The sequence below is a fragment of the Myotis myotis genome, unplaced genomic scaffold (assembly GCF_014108235.1).
Source record: "Myotis myotis isolate mMyoMyo1 unplaced genomic scaffold, mMyoMyo1.p scaffold_m19_p_2, whole genome shotgun sequence".
NCBI lineage: Eukaryota > Metazoa > Chordata > Mammalia > Chiroptera > Vespertilionidae > Myotis > Myotis myotis.
In genome coordinates this window covers 27114581-27137793 of record NW_023416324.1, presented here as the reverse complement: position 1 = coordinate 27137793, position 23213 = coordinate 27114581, and the positions used below count along the sequence as shown (strand labels likewise).

The 23213-nt window shown below is 52.1% G+C and overlaps 1 protein-coding gene across 2 annotated transcripts in view; it reads left to right on the top strand.

Moving 5' to 3' along the window:
• The window catches only part of RNF220 (ring finger protein 220), a 230630-nt gene that overhangs the window by 174546 nt on the left and 32871 nt on the right, over positions 1-23213 (top strand). For both annotated transcript variants that reach the window (XM_036349376.1, XM_036349375.1), the window contains exon 2: positions 16349-16481. In XM_036349376.1, the coding sequence (XP_036205269.1) occupies positions 16349-16481 (133 nt within the window). The remainder of the gene's footprint in view (positions 1-16348; positions 16482-23213) is intronic.

The window sequence follows — 23213 nt, the reverse complement described above, 5'->3', positions numbered from 1 at the left end:
CATTCCTTGACCCACATGCCAGATGCCGTGCCAACGTGTATCTAGCTCCTAATTCTAGGTGCTCACAAGACATTTTAATACATTACATCACTGGGTTATCATAACCACCCTATTAGTCTCTGTTTTATAGGTAAGAAAAATGGTGCGCAGGACGGTAAAAGCTAGCAGATACGCAGTACAGTTGGGGAAAGAATCAATGCATAAATGAATGAAGCTCTCAAAACTGAAATTCAAACCTAGGTTAGCCTAACTCTAAAACTTTGGGGGATAAAGGGGATATGGAGGGGAGAATTTACAGAGACAAAAAAGAGAGAAAACACATTCACTGTCCTCTTCTCACCATCTCCCTCTTATATACACACCCTCTCACACACATACTCCATTCTCTCTCTGTCACATAACACACACACCCTCTCATCATAGATATACACACACTTTTCTCCCTCTCTCTCTCCTTCCCTCTTTCCCTCCCTTCCTCCTCCCTCCCTTGTCACTCACACACAGAGAAACCTCCACCATATACCCCTTGCTCCCCCATTCTTCCCTCCCCTCCAGCCCTGTGTGCCCTTCCCTCCTATCCACACCTCACACTCTCCTCACTCACACTACATCTCCCTCATTCACTCCTTCCTCTCAGTCCCCTACACACCACTCTCTCACACACACCCTGGTTCACACAAACGTCTCCCAAGCGGCTCCCTTCCACCTGCCTCTCCCGCCTCCTGCTCACACACAGTCCTCGCTCTGTCTCCCAGGCCAGCCTCTCTCACACTCACACAGTCACATATCTCTCAACCACGATGTTTTCTTTCTCTTTCACACACTTCTTTCTCTTTCTCCCATTCTTACTCAGGCCTCCTTCTCTCACACACGCCTCCTCTTTCTCAGGGCCCTTGTCTTCCTTCTTCACTGTTGTATCTCCAGCTCTTAGAATATCACTTGGCCTGTAGTAAGCACTCAAAGGGTGTTTGGGAAATGAGATAAACATGCCCACACTTCCCTGCGTGCTTCACACACACACACACACACACACACACACACACACACACACACCATTTCCTCCCTTCACACTCCATGCTGCACACACACACCTCTCTCTCTCTCTCTTACACACACAGGTACACTTTGGGCCAATCCTAGAACCAGCCCCATACTCTCCTGCTGTCTTGCCCCCTTCAGGAGTCAGACACCAGAGGCCTTGGCTGGCCTCTCTTCTTCTAGACTTCTTTGAACTGTCCCCAGATCTGGAAGGGCCAGGGATTTCCCTGCCTGGCAATGGTGCCGGGCTTTAGCCCAGGCTCAGCCCCTCCCCACCCCTCCCAGGTCACCCGCAGAGGCAGAGCGGCCAGCGAGAGGATGGCTGTGTGTGCATTGCTATTAATCACCCCTCCTGGTCCGCTAACGAGGCTAATGCGGTAAGTGACAATAGCCCATCTTGGTTCCTGATTTAGGGGCTCAGGACGGAAGCTGGGCTCCTGGGAGTGAAGACGTGAATTCTCCACGACACTAAACCTTCAAATAAATCTCCTCCAGTCAGAGAAGCCCAGGGCACTAAATCCCATGCGCTGGTAATTGAAACCCTTAGAGCTTTCTTGGGTAGGGAAATTGCTGAGAGGTGGGGGGTGGGAGAGAGAGAGAGAGAGAGCAGCCCGGGGTTCCGGGTGGGGTGGTGGGCTGGCCTGGAGACTGGCAAAGGGCTCTGTGCTGGAGGAGGCTCCTGGGGACCCGCTCTGAGCACAAGGGTGTCCTGGTGGCATCTCTATCTGTCAGTGTTTCTAGGCATACAGTTTTACTGTCTGTTGTGTTAGCGTGGTGGTCAGTGCCCACCCTCTTCTCACCAGGTCTGTGAACATTGGGGATTTTCTGAACAGCAGTTATGGAGCTTCTACCCTTTGACACCCTTGGGTTCTCTGCCTCTCACTGACTATGAAGTCAGGTTTCATTTAGGCAAAAGGAGTTTTCAACATTACCTCGTTGGAGTTCTTCCCCTCTTCCCACTTCTCTCACCCCCACCTCTGCCACGCACCCACCGTCATCTTTCATCCTTTCTGGACATAATCCTGCAGTCCCTTCCCAGTCCTCCTCCCATTAACTTGGCCACTGAATTATTCAACAGTCAATACTACCCACTCTGTGCCAGACCTGGTGTCATGCCCCAAGTGTACCAGAATGGATCAGAAACCTCCCTGCCCTCAGGAGCTCAGAGTCCACAAGGGGAGACAGGTGGATAAACAGCTAATTGCAGTGTTATACGTGTGCAATAATAGAGGCATAGACATATAAGAAACAGCATGGAAAAGAGAGTAATTAACTATCAGGGAAGACTTCAAAGAGGAAGTATTGTGTGGTATTTGGGAGTTACCAGCTGGCCATGGGGAGATGGATGTCGTGGCCATTATTGGCTGTGAGAAGACTAAGTGAAGGGGTAGGTCTTGTACCGCCATCGCACACAGGGTTGCTGAAGCAGATATGAGGTTGGAGAGGGGCTGGTGTGATAAGGAGTTTGGAATTTATGCTGTGGGCTTTGGGAGCCGAGGAAGGCCTTCATTGGCTGAATGATAGGATCATTTTGTGTTTGAGGAAGATCCTTCTGGACGTGGAGACTGAAATGGAGAAGAAGGGAGGCTTAAGAGTAAAGACGGGCCGAAGCCGGTTTGGCTCAGTGGATAGAGCGTCAGCCTGCGGACTGAGGGGTCCCGGGTTCGATTCCGGTCAAGGGCATGTGCCTGGGTTGCGGGCACATCCCCGGTGGGGGATGTGCAGGAGGCAGCTGATCGATGTTTCTCTCTCATCGATGTTTCTAACTCTCTCTATCTCTCTCCCTTCCTCTCTGTGAAAAATCAATAAAATATATTAAAAAAAAAAAAAAAAGAGTAAAGATGGGAGATGATGATGCCTGGACCAGGGCATGGAGAAAAGAAGTTGGTTCTGGGGATGCTTAGGAGGTAAAAACAATGAAGATGTTGATTTACTGGATGGAGGGGCCTGAGTAAAGACTGAGTCCAGATTGCCAGTGTAGGGAGGTCTGTGGATGGTGGTGCCATTCATTGAAATAGAAAAAGCAAAAGGGCAGGTCTAGAGATAGATGAGTCCCGTTTCAGGCAAGTAGAACTTGAAGAGCCTGTAGGACCTCCAAGTAGAGAGCTGAGTACACGGCGACACAGGTGGGTCAGGGCTGGAGGGACGAATTGAGGGAATGAAAGCAGAGTGGAGATCACGCAGAGAGAGGAGCGGACGACTGTGAGGATAACAGCCAACGCCAGAGGTTAGTCGAGTGGAGTCGTTAAGAGCATGGGCTCTGGTTAAAAGTCCAGCACCACCCCTCACCGGGTTGCCATGGGCACATTGCCGAATTTTGTGTGCCTGTTTCCTCATTTATACTAGTAAAATGGGGACTGAGAAGTACAGTGCTTGGCACAGAGTAAGCATTTGATCAGTGTTACCGCTTCCTTTCCTCATCAAGCCACTCCTACTTATCCATCACATCTCAGCCTGCCTCACCCTCAGGGAAGCCTTTCTGGATCCCTCTGAGCAGGCAATCTCCATCTTACAGGCTCCGTAGCACTGTTCACCTCCCTTTTGGCACAGCTGCAATTTTACAGTTTTTAAGTAATTATTTTATGGCCTCACGCTTGTGTAAGCTCCATAAAGAAATAAATTTCATTGTATCCTTAGATCTTGGTGTAGTGCCTAGTACATGGAAGACAATAAATATTTATTGAATTAACAAATAAATGAATATAGCTGGAGTGGCCATTATATTTGGCGAATGATGACCATTGGGGATCTGATGGAGAGCGGTTTGAGTGAGCGTAGAGTGGTGGGGGTGAAAATCAGGTTGCAGTGAGTGAAGAAGTGTTTAGGAGCTAAAGGGGTAAGGACAGCAAGGAAGACTCCCCGGAGCATCTTAGGTGAAAAGGGAAGGAGAAGGAAAGGGCATTGCCTCCAGGTGCCATATGGGATGAGCTGTTGAAGTTGTGTGTGGGGAGACTCTTGCATGTATGTGCTGATAGAGTGAAGCATGAGGAGGGAAAAGGGGGTGCAGGAGAGAGGCACAACCACCACAGCTCTCGCAAGGAACATGGTCAGGACTAGGGTTCTAAGTACAGCATCAGGGATTAAGCTAAAACGGGAGAGGGCGGGTACCTCTCCCACCAAAATCAGAAGAAAAAAGGAGGTGAGTGTGGATCTGGAAGCTGAGGGAATCCGTGCCTAAGAACTTCAAATTTCTGTGAAGTGGGAAGCAAGGCCACCTCGTAAGAGAGAGGGGGACAGAAGATGAGGAGGGGACTCAAGATAGTAAAATATTATTGGATTTTCTCTGTGGGAAAGGGGAGCTAGGGCTGATGAAGGGCATGTAAAACGATTGCTGAGCAGTGCTGAAATTGGGCACCATGATTTTTTATTGGCACATATCTTCGTGGTTTTGTGATTTTTCTCCAGTTGTGTTTAGCCGCTTATGTGTCTGAGACAAAAAAGAGAATAGTTGGATAGTGGAAAACACAAAGGCAGTAACAAGCATGAGTATGTTGGCAAGAGAGGTTCGCAGGGATGCTCCCTGGGGTCCAGGCTAGAACTGTGTTAGGGGAGATGGGAGAATAAAGTGAGGAGCAAGTACACAGGCCATGAGCGGGCTCAGGGGGAGAGGCCCCTATCACAGAGTCCTCCGGGAGGAAGTGGAGTGCAGGAACAATAACAGGAGTGGGGGTCAGGGCAGTGACGGGGCTTGGGGTAGACAGGTGAGTGTCAAAGTCCTCAACGGATGTGGAGAGAGGGGGATAACAGTGATAGGGATGCAGGGTGGTTCTTGACCTCAGACCCATGGGCGGAGAAGCAGTGGCTGGAAGCGGCAGTGAGCGCTAAGGAAGACACTGACCCTACCTGCTGGCCTAGGAGCCTGGGTGGGAGAGCAAACGGCCTGCACTGAAGAGTTCTGCAGGGAGTGGTGTCTCCAGGGATATGCGGGTTTGGGGGAAAGCCGAGAGAGGAAGGAAAGGGAGTAGCGCCTAGGATGGAGAGGAGTTTATTAGCACGGTGCTCAGTCCCAAAGGGCATGATGGGAAGAGAGCAAGGAGACATCAGTGGAGCCCCCTCTGCCCACCTCCTTCTCCAGCATCTCTCCTAAACCCTGCTTCTCTACCCCACCTTCCCCAACCTCGCATCTCTGCTCTTGCATCATCCACTTCCACCCGTGGTCCCCATCCCATTCAACACATCCCTCCCTCCCTCCTCTTCGAACCCACCTCCCGGATCTTCCCTCCCCAGACCCTCCCCCTGCCCTGCCCCACCCCGGCCGGCCTGAGTGAGCAGGAACCCCTGCACCTTCATTTCTCAGGTCACTGCTTGGCTAATGGGCTATTAATTTGCTCAATCGTCCCCTGTGAGGCAAACTCAATTTCTGCCAGCCAGTCGTCCCTCCCTGTCGACAGCGTGATTGATTGGAGGAACAGCTGTCACCGCCCGGCTGCCTGCTCCCTGCCTCTTTCCCTTCCAGTCTGTACCACCCCTCCTCCTCGGCCGCCACCCTGCGCCCAGGAGGCAGCGCACCCCTGCCACCTGCCCAAGGATCTGTCGCCAGCAATGAAAAATGACAGAAATATTTAAGGACAAATAAGGTTTCCCAACGCAATTGAAAATGATTACAGGCAGCTACAGATGGGGCCAATCTGATGCGCAGCAGCAAATCAAATCGAATTTCCTTATCGGCGTATTATTTTAGGCGTTATCTGGCACGTTGATGCAGTTATCAATTCAATTTCAGCCGCTGGTCCGCTGTTTACTGTCTCGCCTTTGCTGGGAAAAGGTAAACATGCTCAGCCCAGAAAATTAATTTCTGGCTGAAGCCAGAGGCTGCAGAGGACTGCTACACAGGACCCACGGCCCCCACCTCGGCCCTGGGCCCCAGTGGGCCAGGCTGGCCAGGCCTGGGGCAGGCCAGAGCATGCCCAGGGAGCAGAAGCCCCACTAGCTGCCTGCCCCTGCCTGGCCCCAGCCCCAAGCAGGATTCAGGGCTCCTAGGAGGCTGAGGTGACCGCTGTGGGCTCTGCAGCTGCTGCCAGGGAGAGGTGAAGGTCTCCCATTAATTCCCAGCTAAAAATGACAAATTCATCTTGGACGACAATTAAATGAAGTCAGTAATTGATGCTAATTGATCTCCAGATGCGAGGGCTCCCCTCAGCCTTAGCAGCACGTGGCTGTCTTGCTCCCTGCCCACCCCAGCCCTTCTCTTCCTCGACTTCTCTCTGCATCTCTCTTGGTCCTGGCTACCCCTTAGGGCTCTGGCCTGTTGACCCCTCAGGTCTGCTGGAGACAGCTGGGCTGGGCTGGGCTAGCAGGCAGTGCCTGAGGCCAGGCAGCTGGCCCGCTGCCATCCAGCCCTGCAGGCACTTTTAAGCAGCGCCCCAGGTTCCACCCACCAGCCTAGAAAGCAGGTAACACTGCCCTCCTTAGCGGTTCAGGATTTATGGCCCACAGCTGTGGAGGTTCCCACTTCATTTTTATAAGCCCATAGTCAGAGCCAGCAGGGGGTAAAGCACACTCGGATTTACTTTAAACAGTACAGTCCTCGCATTTAGGCTCCATGGCAAGGAAGGCACTGGGGGAGAGTGAAGTGCGTGGGCACACGGGCAGGAGGATACAGGTACCCTCAGTCTGTGTTTGCATAGATGCATAGGTGCTCAGGTGTGTTTGTTTAGATGTGAAGAAATACCCACAGTTGTCTGAGCACCTGTCCCACACATGTCGGCATTTGAGATGTACTTAGTGCATGTCCACCTGTGGATATTTTCCTGAATCAGGCCCTTTACTCCAGGGGAACTCTGGGAGGCCCACCTGCCCCAGCCACCGCTGGCCTGGCCCAGCCCAGGGCGCTCTCTGGAAGTTATTAGCTGAGAGAGGAGGGGAACGGAATTGTAGCTTTAGGAGAGGAGAGACTACAGTTGTGTTTGGGACAGCCAGGGTCAGCCATGTGAAACAGCGGTGGCCCCTAAAGCCACACAACCTCTAAACAGGTTAGTTGGCACACTCGCCTGGAGCTCATGGGGCCAAGGGTTCAGGCTCAGTGAACTTGCCTGTGTCTTGGCCCAGCGCCCTTGGCTCCAGGTCCAGCCCAAGTTTGAACCTAAACCTGTCCACACAGGCTGACCTCCACCTAACCTGTCTGGCAGATGTTTGCCACCGGCCACCCAGGAGCCGTGTCTGACTCAGTGTAGGACCCCTCTGTTGATAGAGACAGTAAATAGTGTCCATCACAGTAGCGGTGAGGGCGCCAGGAGCAGGAGGCCATGTGGAGTGGGCAGAGTAGAGGGAGACTGGAAGTTGGCAACGGCCCGTGGGCATGAACCTGTCACCCTGTGTATTATACCTGAGTACACATGTCGCATGGAAGGAACCTGGTGCCGTGTGAGGAGGTCTGCACATGTTTTATGGAAGGAAGAGGAGCAAGTGAAGAAAAGCATATCCAGTAAGAGAGATGACCAGACCAGGGTCAGGATGGGGACAGGGAATCCGAGAAAACCCCACATCTCCCAGCTAACATCTGCGTCTTTGGGGGGCAGGGGATTAACAAGGTTAGGGATCATTACTCATTCATCCAAGGAACATTTCTTGATTTCTGCCCTTACTACTACAATACTATTCTCTTACTTTGGGCTATGCCTTCTGCTAGATGCTGGGGCTACCGCAGTAAAAAACTTACTCCTTGCCCTCAAGAAATGTATGGTGTAGGGAGGGAGATAGACACGGATTAGGTCATTATAACATGGTGTGACTAGAGGTAGCATAGAGGCACAAAGGAGGCACCTAGTGAAGTCTGGGGAAGCCAGAGAAAGCTCCCTAGAAGAAGGAATTCTGAGTCTTAAAGGATGAGTAGGAATTAGCCAGCTTGTGCAAATGGTCCCTGCCATATCCCTTTTGGTTGCTTGGCAAGCCCAAAGCAGAGACAAATAGGCCTATTTGGTTCCCAAGTGACTCTGGAACTGCTAAAAATGTCACCTCTACCCCTCGAGTACCAGCCACTGCCTTGGGGTCTGGGCAGGAGGGTGCACAGCTGTTCTCAGGGCATCTCTGGGCATTGGCAGATAAGCATGGGCCACAGCTAAATACACATCTCTCCTCTGCCCGCCCCACCCCCACCTCCTCGACCAGAGATGCCTATTAATCCTGACAAATGATGACTTACGAACATGTAATGCAAACTGATTCATCATACATTCAAATCCGCCGCCCCGCCCCAGCGGGAGGCCCCAGCCAGACAAGTGTATTACACGGATAATGTATTTGACGTATTAATAAAACCAGCCGCATTGCTCTGGCGCAGGGACTGGGGAATGCCAATATACGATGACAGATCACATATTGATGAAATCCAGATGTTTGGAATCATAGTCTTGGGGCCTTGTTCATATTGACTGAAGGTAAAAAATGCCGTCTGTCAGCATGTTAACTCTTCCTGCCCCACACTCAGCAGAGGTGCCAATCATGGTTTTCTGGAGAGAAGAGAAGGAGGAAGGGGATGCGTGAGAGGGGAGAATGGATGAGCAATTAGATGGATGAAGAATAGATGAAGTGAAGGGTGATTGTACTGTGGATATGATGGGTGGATGGGACACTGTTTATACCCTATATCCTTGACCTCTCAGCAGCATGTGACCCAATCCATAACATTCCCCCCATTCCTTGAAGTCCTCCCCTCTTCACTTAAATGACATCACACTTGTTTTCATCTTCCTCTTGGCTGCTCCTTCTTAGTCTTTGTTGACTTAAACTTCTTCCACCTGTTGTAGTTACACTGAGGGTTCTGTTCCAACCTCTTCTTACTGCACACTCTCTCCTCAAGTGATCTCACCTACTCCTAACATCATTCTTTTATTCATTCATTCAATAAGGATGTATTGACTATTTACCATATGCCAGACATTGTTCTAGTCACAGAGGATGCAGTAGTGAGCTTCAGTTCTTATCTATATGTCAATGTCTCCAGGTCCATAATGATCCCTGCCTTACATATAGTGCCTCCTCAGCATTTTCACACGGACGTCAACATGTCTTAGTTCCTCAAACAGAGTACATCCAAAACAGAGCTCATCTGCTTCCTTGCCAAGACCGCTGCTCATCCTCCTGTTCACAAGTCAGTAAATGGTCTAGCAGTTGCACAAGCCAGGAACCTTGGAGTCATCCTTGACTCCTTTCTGTCCTTTATCCCCATGTGCAGTCCACCTGCTTTTGTTACCCATCATCCTCATCATGCCAGGACCAGCCACCGTTATGCCTCATCTAAGCTAGTGAGATAACCTCCTCAACAGCCTCCTGCAGTTGCCGTGAGAAAGATCTTTTTAAAATGCAAGTCTGATACATCACTTCCCTGCTTAAAACTCTGCAGTGGCTTCTCGCTTGTATGTTTTAAAAAAATCATTAATGTAATTTTTAGCATCCTCCAGGACCTGGCCTCTCTATCATCATATCTCAACACTCTGCCCCTCGCTCTCCCTGCTCCAGCCACACTGGTTAAGAGCACCAGTTTTGGAGTCAGAAATACCTGGATTTAAATCCCTGCTCTGAACCTTCTAGCTCTGTCACGTCATTGTTCTGCGCTCCCTTTTCCTCATCAGTGTGGTGGTGATAATAAACCTAACCTCACAGGACCAGTGTAAGGATTACATGAGATGAAATGTGTGCAGCACTAACCCTACAGCCTAACATATAATAAGTCAATAAACAGTTATTGTTATTATGGATAAAGGAATGGATGGACGGCTATATTGACATACAAACCACTAAATGGGTATATGGGTACGGATGGATAAGAAGAAGGAACTCCATGGAGGCCAAAAGGACCAGGTACCTACCTACCGAGTGATGCACAACCTTGATCATAGCAGGGAAGAAGGCCAGATACAGGGTAAAGCCAGGCTGGTATCGGGATGGGGTCAACACAGGCACAAACAACAAGCTGTGCTAGTGTCCTCCTGGAGATAATAATGACTCATCACCTGTCCGCAGCCTTGATTTAACTGGATACTCACGAAAGTCCTAGGAGTTAGTCGTTATTATCCCTGTTTCACACAAGAAGAAACAAGCTCAGAAGTGTTCAGTGATTCGCTCCAGGCCTCACAGCCACTAAGAAGTGACTCCACTGAATGTTGCTTGAAGGTTCTTCTGTGTCTTGGTCACTAGGAAATGGAGGCCCGTCTACTGGGGGTGCAGGGAGAGGAAGGACAGGACACACACACACGTGTATACATACAAACACATGCATAGACACACGTACATACTCTTAGAAGTTCCAGCCTCCATTGCCATTTGTCTTTAGGGTTAACCCTCACCCTCATTTTAACCCTCCTCCTCCCTAAGTCAGACACCAGGGAGTCAAGCCCTGCCTTTTAGGGTCTGTAGAGGAAAGATCATGCTGCTGGGATTTGCTGCTTGAACAAACAGAGAGGTAGGAGTGGAAGCCCGGGCAACAGAGCTGGGACAAAACCAAACAGGCCAAGCCAGAGAGGCCATCACATGGTGGGGAGTCGCAGGGCCAAAGTTGGGTTAGTGACCTAAGACGGGAGGACTTCCCCTTTGTTTTTTTGTTTTGTTTTTAAATATATATTTTTATTGATTTCAGAGAGGAAGGGAGAGGGAGAGAGAAATAGAAACATCAACGATGAGAGAGAATCACTGATCGGCTGCCTCCTGCATGTCCCCCACTGGGCATGTGCCCTTGACCGGAATCAAACCTGGGACCCTTCAGTCCACAGGCTGACACTCTATCCACTGAGCCAAACCAGCTAGGACAGGACTTCCCCTTTGAACGAGACCCTCATCCTCCAGTGTCCAGTTCTTCACAGGCCTCCCGTGGAAGGTGGCCTAGGAACAGCTGTGCCAGCCCTGGAGTTGCCTGCTCCCAATGGTCCGAAGTTCCCAACAGAGGGGGGCAGCAGAGGGCTGAACTGGGACCCCAGGTGCCCAAGGCCTTGTTCCAAGGCTTGAGGGCTGGACCACCAGAGTCTGGCCTAGGCAAGGAAACAGCTAGTTGGCTTGACCTCCCCTCTCTCCTCAGCCTGCCTGTATCCCCCTCACAGCCACAGCCAGTCACTTCCTGTTGAAGCCTCTTGTGTTCTGGTGGGGAAGGTATTCCAGCAGCTCAGAAAGGGAAAGAGACCCTCTAGAGGTCACTCAGCCAGGGAGCCTCCAGGCAGGGCCTGACTCTGCAGTCGCCTCGAGGCCTTTTGAGCTGAGGATAGGGTCAGGGTCCCCTCTGCTCCCCGCTCTCCTCGTGCTCCCAGGGATACCTGCGGCAGGCAGAGAAGTGGAGGTGGCAGGTGCCGTGGGAACGGGGGTGGCGGGAGGGAGGCGCGGTAATGAATGTGGACGGGAGGCGGAATGAGCGATCCATCTTTGCATGGGAGGGGAGGGGGCTGCGGGCGTTCCCCCCACACACTCACACACTCAATCAGGCGCTGTCAGACCTCCGGCCGCCTGGCATTTTGGTGAAGAATCTCTCAGCTAAAAATTGTTGTCAGTCCCATTTCCTCGTTATCAGTGCAAGGGCTGAGGCAGCGCCCGGGGATTAGCAGGAGCGGCGAGCGCCCGCACCCGCCATCTACTGCCGATAACACTGGGCCTCCTGCCTCACCTCCTCCATTCATCATCTTTAGCACTGACAGCCCGTCCCCGTCCCTGTCCCCATCCCCTCATGTTTCCCGTGTCTCCCCACCGTGCTGCTCAGACTGGCTCCTGACCTCCCTGGGGAACTAGGCCTCCTGCAGAGGGAAAGATAGAACATGGGCCCAAATGACCTAGACCCACCTGTGGCACAGGGCTTGGCCAGCTATGGGGTGGGAAGTGAGGGCAGGAGTAAGGGATGCTCAAGGAGAAGATGCTTTTTGACAGCCTGCCGCTGGTGGGCTCGGTCTGCCTACCTGTGATTTCTGCATCTGATGGACAGCTGGGCTAAGGATTTCTGGAGGCCTGTCCAGCCTGGGAACTGTGGAAGGGGAGAGCCAGAGGATGCCTCCTCCCAGGCCGAGGAAAAGTAGGGGGCTGAGGACTTCGTTCCCACCCCCGCAAGACCACAGCCCCCTCCTCTGGGCCATCCCCAGCGGTTTTATGGCCCATTTTATGGCCACTGTAATGGCCCAGGTCAAAAGCTTCAGGGAGCTGTATTCTGGGAATTATGCAAACGAGGAGCAGGCCCAGGGCCAGAGTATGGATTTTGTCATTAAACCTGGGCAGGCCATGTCGTTAGTGCAGTAAAACCCACGTCATGACCACAGGTCTCAATATAAAATTATAGGGAACACAGCGGGGGAGGGGAGCAGGAGGCCCATGGCCACACTGACACCTGCCACTCCAACCCCTGAGAAAATGGGGTTGGGATGGAGAGCATAGGCTGAGGGGTTCCTCCACAGATCTCTGTCAATGTATTCCTGATGCTGGGAGTCAGGAAGAGGGCCCATTGTCCCAACAGGGAAACTGAGGCCATGCTTCTGTTTCAGAAAAGTAGATCTCTGTGGCAGCAAGACAGATGAACTGAGAACGGGTATATGGGGATGCTGAAGGCTGGTGCCAGGCTTGAGAGAGGAATCTGGGCTCTAGGAGCCCTAAGAGTTGGCATTCCAAGCTAAAAGAGGCTTAAAGCCTCATATTTCCACCTCAGGCAGACCCCACGCCTTGGATCCCCCTTTCTCCAGTCTCCTCTCTATTTCCCCCCCTTAAACCCTAAGCCTTGCCTCAGTGATCTGTTTCAACAGCCTTGTCACCTCTCTTATTCATCTTTCCCCTAGCCCCTAGCACCCGTCCTCTTGCCCCTTCCTGCCCCACCCAGAGTACCCAGTCATGCCCCCCTCAGCCCTGACCAGGGCTGCATTGGCTGCAATCACTAACTTTCCCTTTTGGCTTCCCTACTAGTTTGTGATCTCCTTGAGGCCAAGTGTGTGTTTTATTTATCTCTGAATTCCAGTTTCTCCTGGAATAATACCTGAAGTAGAATAATTGTTTAAGAAATATTTGCTGAACTTACAAATAAATGAGGCAATGAGGTCAAGAACTAAGCACAGGGGTCCCTTCCAGTTCTGAGCCTCAGTTTTCCCATCTGTAAAATATAAATAATGGCCTGGAGACTATCTAGGGCAGGGGTGGGCAAACTTTTTGACTCGAGGGCCACAATGGGTTCTTAAACTGGACCGGAGGGCCGGAACAAAAGCATGGATGGAGTGTTTGTGTGAACTAATACAAATTCAAAGTAAACATCATTACATAAAAGGGTACGGTCTTTTTTTTCAATAGTTTTATTCATTTCAAACGGGCTGGATCCGGCCCGAGGGCCGTAGTTTGCCCACGGCTGATCTAGGGTCTCACTCACCCTGAGATTCTCTGGCTGAGTGAAGTGAGAGGCAGAGCTAAGACTCAAATCCTCATCTCCTCACTCCCAGACCAATGCTACACCTACTTCTCTTACTCAGAGCTGCCTGCCAGCTGTCCCCTGAGCATCTGAGGCACAGCCAGGACACAGAATCAGCAGGGCCCCTTGCCCTCCTCAGAGACCTAGCCACACAGACTAGATAGAACCTTACCTTCCCCATCCTGACACAAACAAAGCCTCCACAGCTGACACCCCAACTCTGCGAAAGTCATCTGGTTTCCAGCACAACCTGCTCTTCCTTCTTCACCTCCCTCCCTTCCTCTTCTCCTCTCCCTTGCTTCATCTTTGAGCATCTAGTCTATGTCAGGTCTGTTTTCAATTGTCTATGGATATAAAGATGGATAAGAAATGGTCCCTGCCACAAGGAACTCAAAACTCATTCATTCATTCATTTGCTCCCATTCTCTGCCTGGAACACTTCTAAGTCACAACTTAAATTTCATTTTTTTGGTTAACCGTTTTGTTTGTTTGTTTGTTTGTTTGTTTGTTTGTTTAACTCCTCAAGACACATACCCAGAATGAATTATTCCTTCCTTTGAGCTCTCAGACGACTCAGTCAGGCATCCAGGAGAGCTGTGGTCATCCTGAGGTTGTGTCAGAGGGAGGCTGTGGTCATTCTCAGGCTGTGTCAGAGGGAGGCGGGTTCTTGTGCTCAGCCAGACCTGGGAGGTCCCGCAGGCATAGCATTGCTAGATTTAGCACATAAAAATACAGGGCATCCAGGCACATTGAATTTTAGAAAAACAATGAATCACTTTTAGTCCCATGCAGCATTTGGGACATACTTACACTAAAAAGGATTCATCCTTTATCTGAAATTCAAATTTAACTGGGCATCTTATATTTTTAAACTGGCAACCCTCGCAGGCAACCATCTTGATCATCACTGGCACAGCTTATTCTTTTGCAAACTGATTTTGACCTTCTCTGGGCCCCAGTGGACAGAAGAGTCGGAGAGAAAAGTCCAGGCTTAGGCTAAAGCAGTCCTTTCTACAGTTAAAGTTCACATGGATAGGCAGGGATGTTTCTGGATGAATGGGGCTCCTCAACCCTATACCTACTAGCAGAGGCCAGCGGAGCCCTGGGTGGGGAAAGTGGCAAGGGAGGGGGTTTAGGCGTCCCAAGGGGGTACTAGGCAACCTTCAGGCTCCTTCCCAGCATGGTGTGTTCTGGTTACGGTCAGGGACAGAGTGGGGACAGAGTTTAGGCTCCCGGCCAGCCCCCAAGCCAGTATAGCCAGCACTACTGGTATATGCATGTACACTTGTGTATTGGGACCACACAATTCAAAGGATATTTTTGGGGGAGAGCCCAGAATCTGAGACTCACAGAGGCCAGTGAGGTTATCCAAGTGAGAGGTGGTACAACCCGAACTAGGAGAATATAGATTCCAGGAATATCGAAGGTGAAAACAGACAGGACTTGGTGGTTAAATAAATGTGGGGGTTGAGGCAAATGTTACTGGCTTGGGCGACTAGGTGAATGCAAATGTCATTCACTCTGATGGGCACTGCTGAAGGGGAGCAGGTCTGAAAGGGGGGGGAAGGGGGAAAAACTCCTTTTTGGATTGTTGAGTTTCAGAGTCTCTGGGAATATGCAGGCATTGGTGTCCAAAAGGCCTTTGATATAGGGGTCTGCAGAACATGGAGGGACCTGGGGTAGGGATACAGTTTCTGGAGGGCACAGGTGGGGATGAGGGCCAGAAGAAGGAACAAGGTCGTCCAGCATGCAGAAGGAGGGAAGAAGGGGCTGTGGGGAGAAGGAACCCTGGGAAAAGTGAGGAACTGGGAGAGAAAGCCACCCTGGAAGATGGCATGTACCTGGGTCCTTTCCAGGCTTTTCCACTCGACTGTGAGGGCCTCGAGGGCAGGGACTAGATCTGACTCTAGTCCGTGTCCCACTGCTGAGGGTAGGCTGCAGACAGTGTTTGTTGAATGACTGCAGGGACGGATCCCCTTTCTCCCTCTTGTCTTCCTTCTCCAGATTTCGGGAGTGTGGAAGCAGTGAGGGGACAGGAGAGAGAGAGAGGGACCTGGTATTCTGGACGATGGTCTGATTAAACCGAGACCTTCACTAACCTGTGTGAAATGAAGTGATCAAGGTTTGATTGCCTAGAGCAGCAATTTTCAACCTTTTTCATCTCATGGCACACATAAACTAATTACTAAAATTCTGTGGCACACCAAAAAAATATGTTATATTTTTTGACTGTCTGACAAAAAATATAGGTATAATTTTGATTCATTCACACCAGAAAGCTATTATGTTGACTGCTGTCATTTTTTTTATTATTATTATTATTATTATTATTATTATCCTTTTAAATTCTTTATTGTTTAAAGTATTACATGAGTCTCCTTTCTTCCCCCATTGACCTCTCCCTGGCCTATCCCACCCCCCAGCACATGCCTTCACCCGCTGCTGTCTGTCCACTGGTTATGCTCATATGCATGCATACAAGCCCTTTGGTTGATCTCTTAGCCCCTCACTCCCCGCCTTCCCTCATAGGTTGGACAGTCTGTTCGATGCTTCTATGTCTCTGGTTCTATTTTTGTTCATCAGTTTATGTTGTGTTGTCATTTTTTTATTTGACAATCTAAGAGAAGATAAGTCAGTGCCCTGACTAAATAATCGGGCATTGCATGTTTTAAAAACTCTTGCGCACACCGGCTGAAAATCGCTGGCCTAGAGCATCATTTGTGTCCCAATAGGTTTCTGAGAGGGGCAGCTGGCTGCGGAGGTGCCGCTCACAGCCACAGCCTCTGGAGCTGCAAAGAGAGGTGATGCTCATGAGCTCTGAGACCCTCGGGCTCACCTTTCTCTAAGCCAAGAAGCCCTAGGAGGCATCGGCAGGTTTGGGTTTGAGGATTAGGACCCGGGTTTCCCTCCACAGACCAGCCCCGCTCATATTTCTGTCTGTTCTTCTTCCCTCACCAGGTAAGAAAAAGGCAGCAGCATTGTTTGACAGCCAGGCCCCTATTTGCCCCATCTGCCAGGTCCTGCTGAGGCCCAGCGAGTTGCAGGAGCACATGGAGCAAGAACTGGAACAGCTGGCCCAACTGCCCCCCAGGTAAGCCACGTAACAGGAGGGCCAGCCTGCCACAAGGATCCCACTCAGGGTTCCAGCTACCAGGTCCCAGGAACGCCGCCTGGCCCGCACCCCAGCCTCTGGTCAGAAGGCAAGGCCCTGCTGCCGTCCTCCACTCTGCTTTCCGTCCTCCCGCTGGATAGTGCTGCCTCTCTCTGCTGGAGGAGAGTGACCCCTCTCCAGGCCTCTAAAGCAGCGGTTCTCAACCTGTGGGTCGCGACCCCTTTGGCGGTCGAACGACCCTTTCACAGGGGTCGCCTAAGACCATCCTGCATATCAGATATTTACATTACGATTCATAACAGTAGCAACATTATAGTTATGAAGTAGCAATGAAAATAATTTTATGGTTGGGTCACAAGATGAGGATCTGTATTTAAAGAGCCAGAAGGTTGAGAACCACTGCTCTAAAGGGCACAAGAGCTAGAAAGGGATTAGCCACTGCCACAGTCCCTGCACTGCACGCTGGGCCTCAGGGCAGGGCAACAGCAGCAGGCCTGGTAGCCCCACCGGAAGTGCGGGCTGGTGCTGTCCTCCAGGGGAGTAAGCACTACCTCCCCTAGGAATCTCCGGGTCTGGAAGGTGACAATCTTGAGAGTGTGTTCAAGCGTGTCCCCCACTGCTTTATCCCACCTCCCCTGTCCCTGCCTCAAGAACTGGGCGGAGCCTCCTGGACAGCCTTATGGAGGAGCCAGGTTATCAACAGAGCAGAGGAGGGGTGTAACAAATTACCCCAAATCTCAGCGGTTTAAAGCAAGCATTTCATTATGTTCATGAATCTGTGGCGTCAGGAATTGACAGAGCACGGAGGGGATGACGTCTAAGGTGTGGGAAGACTCAATAGCTGGGAGCTGGGATCCCCTGGAGGCTCTGTCACTCCCATGTGTGATGGTGATGTTGGCTGTCACCTGGGACTCCAGCTGGGGGGCTGTGACCGAAGCTCCTACACACGGCTTCTCCATGTGCCGGGCTTTCTCGTAGCAGGGCAGCTTTGCGATTGCTGACCTTCTCATATGGTGCTTAGAGCTCTAAAACAAATGCTCTCCCCAGCGATATGGAAGCTGGGTCACCTTCCATAACCCAGCCTCAGAAATCACTTAATGTCACCTCTGCTGTACTCTATTGGCCAAGGCAATATTAGCCCACCCAGATTCAAAGGGCAGGGACATTCACCGCCACGTGATGGGAGCAAGGCAAGCTCATGGAAAAGCATGGGCGATGGGAGATATGGCTGCAGCCATCTTTGGACCATACAATCTGCCACAGAGAACAGCCTGCCCCACCAGTTCAGCTCCAGTCATCAAACCAGAGCAATCCTCCTTCCTGCTGCCCTCTCACCTCACCCCTGCGCAAGGTGCAGGGGACCCCAGGGTGAGTCAGAAATGCTGGAGCTCAGTGTATGGGAGTCAGTAGAACCAGGCAATGGAAACCCTGAGGGAGGGAGACTGGTTCATGGGAAGGACTGGAGCTGTGGGAGCCTCAGGGAGCCACCAACCCAGGCACAGAGCAGAGAAGGCCCCCCTCCCGAAGAAGGTCTGGCCCAGCTGAATTCTGAAGGAAGATTAATTATTTATCTATTGCTGTTACCCCAAATTGAACAGTTTGAAACAACATTTATTATCTCAGTTCCTATGGGCCAGTTCAGGAACGGCTTAAGCTAGGGAGCGGCAGGGAGTTGCGGCTTCTGGCTGAGTCTCTCCTGAGGCTGCGGTCCTCTGAAGGTTTGCGGGGACTGCAGGGCGGTTCCCAAGAGGGCTCGCTCACGGGCTGTTGGCAGGAGGCCTGGGGTCCTCCACAGCGGGGCTCTCCACGGGGCTGCTCGAGTTTCCCTGTGACGTGGCAGCTGACTTCCCACAGAGGAAGCGATCCAGGAGAGAGACTGAGAAGGAAGCCACCATGCCTTGTATGATCTGGTCTCTATCTCTTCCAATGTAGACTACTCTATTCATTAGACGCAAGTCACCAAGCCCAGCCCACACTCCAGAGAGGAGGATAAAACTATAAGCTCTACCTCTTGAAGGGAAGGGTATCAAAGAATTTGTAGGGATACTTAAAACTACCACAAAAGACTATACTAATAAGAACAATTATTACCCTGTTGAACACTCACCATGTGCCACAGCATAGAGTGGTAATGCATTGCATTCATTTATTTAATCTTCACAACAACTCTCTGGGGTAAGTAAGAATCATTAACTCCATTTTACAGATGAGGAAACTGAGGTACAGAGGGGTTAAGGGACTTCTCTAAGGTTGCACAGCTAATAAAATGGTAAAGATAAGAGTTACACTCAAGCAAGCAATCTAACGCGTGTCCATCCATGCTCTTCACCACACACACACACACACACACACACACACACACACACACCTGGGACCCGCCTGGAAGGGGCAGACATCCATTTGCAGCTGAGTTCCACCCCTTGCCTGTGCAGGAGGGTTTCTGGGTAATGGGCTCCCAATGGGAGACTTCCCCTCACCCGGAACAGAGAACAGAGGCAGAGATGGGGGGACCTGCAGAGCCTTGTAGGAGGGCCTGGAGAATGGGGGTCCATGCTTGCTTTCTGCCTTCTCAGTGGGGGCCACACTACAGCCTTGTCCCATGGCCCCACCCCTGCACTGCCCAGGACGTGACTTCTCCCACAGCCTTTCTTACTCCACCCCCGCCCTGACCCTGACCCTGCCCCTCCTCCCCCACATCCCCTCAAAGCATCCCCTACTTTCACACCCTTACTCCACGTCCATTTCCCAGCCGAACTCCCACATCCGCGCCACCCCTCACGTCTCTGTGCTGCCTCCCCCACTTCTGTGCCCCTCACGTCCAGGCCCAGCCCAGCACCCCCTAACCTCTGGCACGCCCCCCCCCCCCCCATGTCTGACAGCCGGACAGCGGGATCTGCACAGCAAGTGAAATTCCCGTCGGATCGATAAAGCCGAAGCGCTGGCGGCGACGGGTCGATGGTTTTATCTGTCTCGGCCCCGCCGAGCCCGGCGCGCTGACAGTCGGACCGGCCGGCAAAGGCGTTCAAGGGCAGCCGCGCCCGCAGCCCCCTCCCCTCGCCGCCCCTCTCCCCTCCCTGCGGCCGCTGCGCCCACCGGGCTGCAGGCTGGACCGGCCCGCCGCCGCCGCCCTCGTGATTTATCTGGATTTTTAATTGGAAAAAATTTGCGAATTAATTGATTTCAGGAACTTGCCAATTAACATTGTAATTGGGTGCGTGATAAATTCCCTAGGAGCGTGTCAGCTCCCTGCGGGCTAGCGGGGAGGGCCCAGCCTTGGCTGCCCTTGCCCCGCCCCTGCCTGCTCTCTGCGAGGCAGGAGGAGAGCAGAGGCTGGAAAAAGAGGTGGCACCTGGTTCCCGCTCCTCCTCTAGCGGCCCTCAGCTCCCTGAGCTGAGAGTGGCCTTTTACCAGCCATTTCACAGATGGGGAGACTGAGTCCTGCAGGCGGGTAGAGCCCAAATGAGGGCATTCCCCCATCCATGGCACAAGGCTGGAGGCTTCCTCCCCAGCACTTTCCCCTCTGCTGCATGATTCCTTCCCCTCTCTGCTCCCCTTCCTTCTTTCCTCTTCTCTCCAACCGTTCCCTTTCCTCTCTTACCCTGCCCTTTCCTCCCTCAGCCCACTTCTGCCTCACCCAGGAGGGACTGTCCCTCCATCCACATGGTTGTTCCCCAAGGAGCCCTTCAGGGGGGGCCTGGTGTTGTGCCCTCTCCTTCCCTGTGTCCCCGACCCCAGCAGCAGCTGCTACTTCAGATCTCCCCCAGGGGCCACAGAGAAGCGGGACCTTCCAGCTCCCAAACTAGAGCTGGCCGCTTTTCACAGACTCAAACATATACATGATGCACAGGCGCGCGCGCACACACACACACACACACACACACACACACACACATTCCAACACCCATGATGAGCTCACACACCTGAGAGAACCACTTCCCACAGGCACACGGGCAGGTGGACACCTACAGGAAGAAAAGTCAGACCTCCGACGGCAAAGACTTACACTCTTCAAAGTCCTTTCACATTCCAGCTCAGAGGCGACGTCCACACACCCGCCCTCACCCCATCCTCACTCGTTCCCCTCCCAGTCCTGCGCAGGGTTCCATTAGGCCCCAGGATCGGCTAGTTGGAACAAGGAAGGCAACGTTCGACTGAGGACCCATAGAGGAGGGCCTTTGATGCTGGAGGGTTGTCCTAGAGGTAATGGGGAAGTAGAACACTGGTGAGCCAGGAGAAGCTGATGAGGGTGCTGAGCTGTAGCAGAATCACTCTGGAGGCCAGTGTGGGCGTGAGTTGGAGGAGAAGCAGGGAGGCAAGTGAGGAGGTTGGGCCTGTCCAGGGGACAGATGATGAGGCTGGCCTAGCACTAGGTCAGTGGGAAGAGGGAATGATGAGAGAGTGGTGGAGGAAGAAGCAAGAGAACTTAGCTGATGACTCAGTGGGTACTTACTAGGAAGAGCTTTCTGACTTGGGTGGCAGGAAGGGTCTGATGGCAGAGAAGCAATGTCTGAGGGAAGGAGATGGTGGACAGGGCTCTGGCAGGCTAAGCCAAGCTGTGGTGGTGGAGACTGGATGTGTACTGGCAGACAGGCAGGAACACAGATGGGAGCTGGAGATGGAAGGGCCAGTGGGAGGAAGGGTTGCCCAGACTCCTCTGTGGCCCTCAGGCAGGAGTTCCCACCCAGAGGAAAAGGTCTTGGATGTGGAGAGATTACAGGAACCAGAAAGGGAGGCTAGGCTTGGCTGGGCCTGAGCTCAGGCACCTCTTCTGGGAGGCTTCCTGAGCCACTCCAAGCTCTGGCCTCTAGACTGAGAAGCTGGCTGTCTGGTCAGTGCTTTAAAGGGGCTGGAAGGACCCAGGGGGAGGCTGGGGAGCGTGGAGGAGAGGCGGGGTGTGGAGCTGGCAGTGCCCCCACCCCCACTTAAGCCTTATTTAAGGCCGGCCTCGGTGTTTGGTTGGGTAATGAACTAGATAAACAATTCCCCAAATAGATTAAAACGAAGTGTAACTTACAAAGGCGGCTGGTGATGATGGTTTATTCCCGGGCAGTGCACCATTTCTTTATTTCCAAGGATAATTCAGTGTAAATCACCTTAATTAAAAGTGTCAGCCCAGCCCATGAATATTGTACTTAGGAACGCGTTTCCTGGGTCCCAGTTATAATTTAAAACCCATGGATCACTAGGCAGCGAGTGACTGAGGAAGGGAGGAAATCGTTGGGGGCGGTCTGTGGAAACAGGGAGGGACGGAAGGCAGAGCTGAGTGGATGGGCTGGGCGGGAGGCGGGCTGCCTGCAGCTCTGGGGCTCAGACCTTTCCTCGCCAAGGCGGGCCCTTGGCCAGACTCCTGTCTCCAGGGGACCAAGCACATCTGGAGGTGATCAGGTAGTTAGAGGAAAGGTAGGGCGGGTGCAGGCTCAGAGAGAGGGAAGAAGTCTGGGGTAGTACCAGTCTAAACGAGGGAAAGGGAAGAGAATCGCCAAGAAAAGATCCAGGGAGACTGGACATCCGGACCCTCAATGTCCCCATTTCTATTCATCAACAGAGTAAAGCAAAGCCCAGAGTCAGCAGGACCCTCTCCGAAGCCGAGAGAAAAAGATCTCATCCTGACCCCTGGGTATGGTTAGGGAGGCTGGGAGGGCGGTGGAAAAGCAGCACTTGGGGCTCCGTCAGACAGGAACGCAGATCCGGGTTGTGTGAGCAGAGAGGTGTCCCTGTTCGTCAACTTTGTAAAATTTCTGTGAAGGGTAAGATAACACATATGACGTACCCAGCGCAGGCTGCCGCATGTGGTGGGGGCACCGTAATTGTCCATTTCTTCCTTTTCTGTTCCAACCTGATCCTGCTCAGGTAGTAACACTCCAACCTCAGTTCAGGGGTCCGGTGAGAACAACGTTATAGAGCGGCTGCCTCACATCTGTATCTGCAGGGCCAAGCACAGTGCCCGGCGCAATGGAGATGTCAGTTCTTGTTGGCTGAGGGAATGATGACAGTCAGGAACTCACGAGCTACTTGCTCCTCAAAGGCAGCCCAGTTTCTTCTCTGGATCCCCAGTACCGAGATCAGGGCCAGGCATGGAGCAGGAATGCAAGGACCATTTATGAGCAAAGTGTAATTGAATGGAACCTGGTCTGTCTGCCTGTCCTCCCCGGTCTGTGATGCTCCCCCTGTGTGATGAGACAGGCAGACAGCCCTGTTTTACACTCAGACCTTAGGCTCGCCCTCTGCCGAGCCTGGGGGCCCCTGCGCTGTCACATACATATCTGCGTGGGCGTGTGTCCATGTGTCTGCCGTTGTGGGTGCCTGAGTGTCGGGGGGAGGGGGGGGTGTCGGTTCTGTATCTAAGCATGCATTTATGTGGATGTGGATTGGGAGCAGCTCTCCATCCAGGCAGGGTGACTGTGGTGAATGTGTCTTTATGGACATGTCTCTGGGAATAGGACTCTGTGCCTGTGCATCTGTTTGCTTGTCTGATCACCGGGTGTGACCACACGTACCTACATGACTGTTGAGAGCATGATAGAGAGACAATGGATATGAGCATATCTGCCTTTATACCAGGGTTTCTCAATCTCGACACTATTGGCATTTTGAGCTGAATAATTCTTTATTGCGAGAGGCTACCGCATACACTATAGGATGGTTAATGTTGTCTACCCACTAAATGCCAATAGCAAACTCCCCACCCAGGTGATAACAATCAAAAATGTC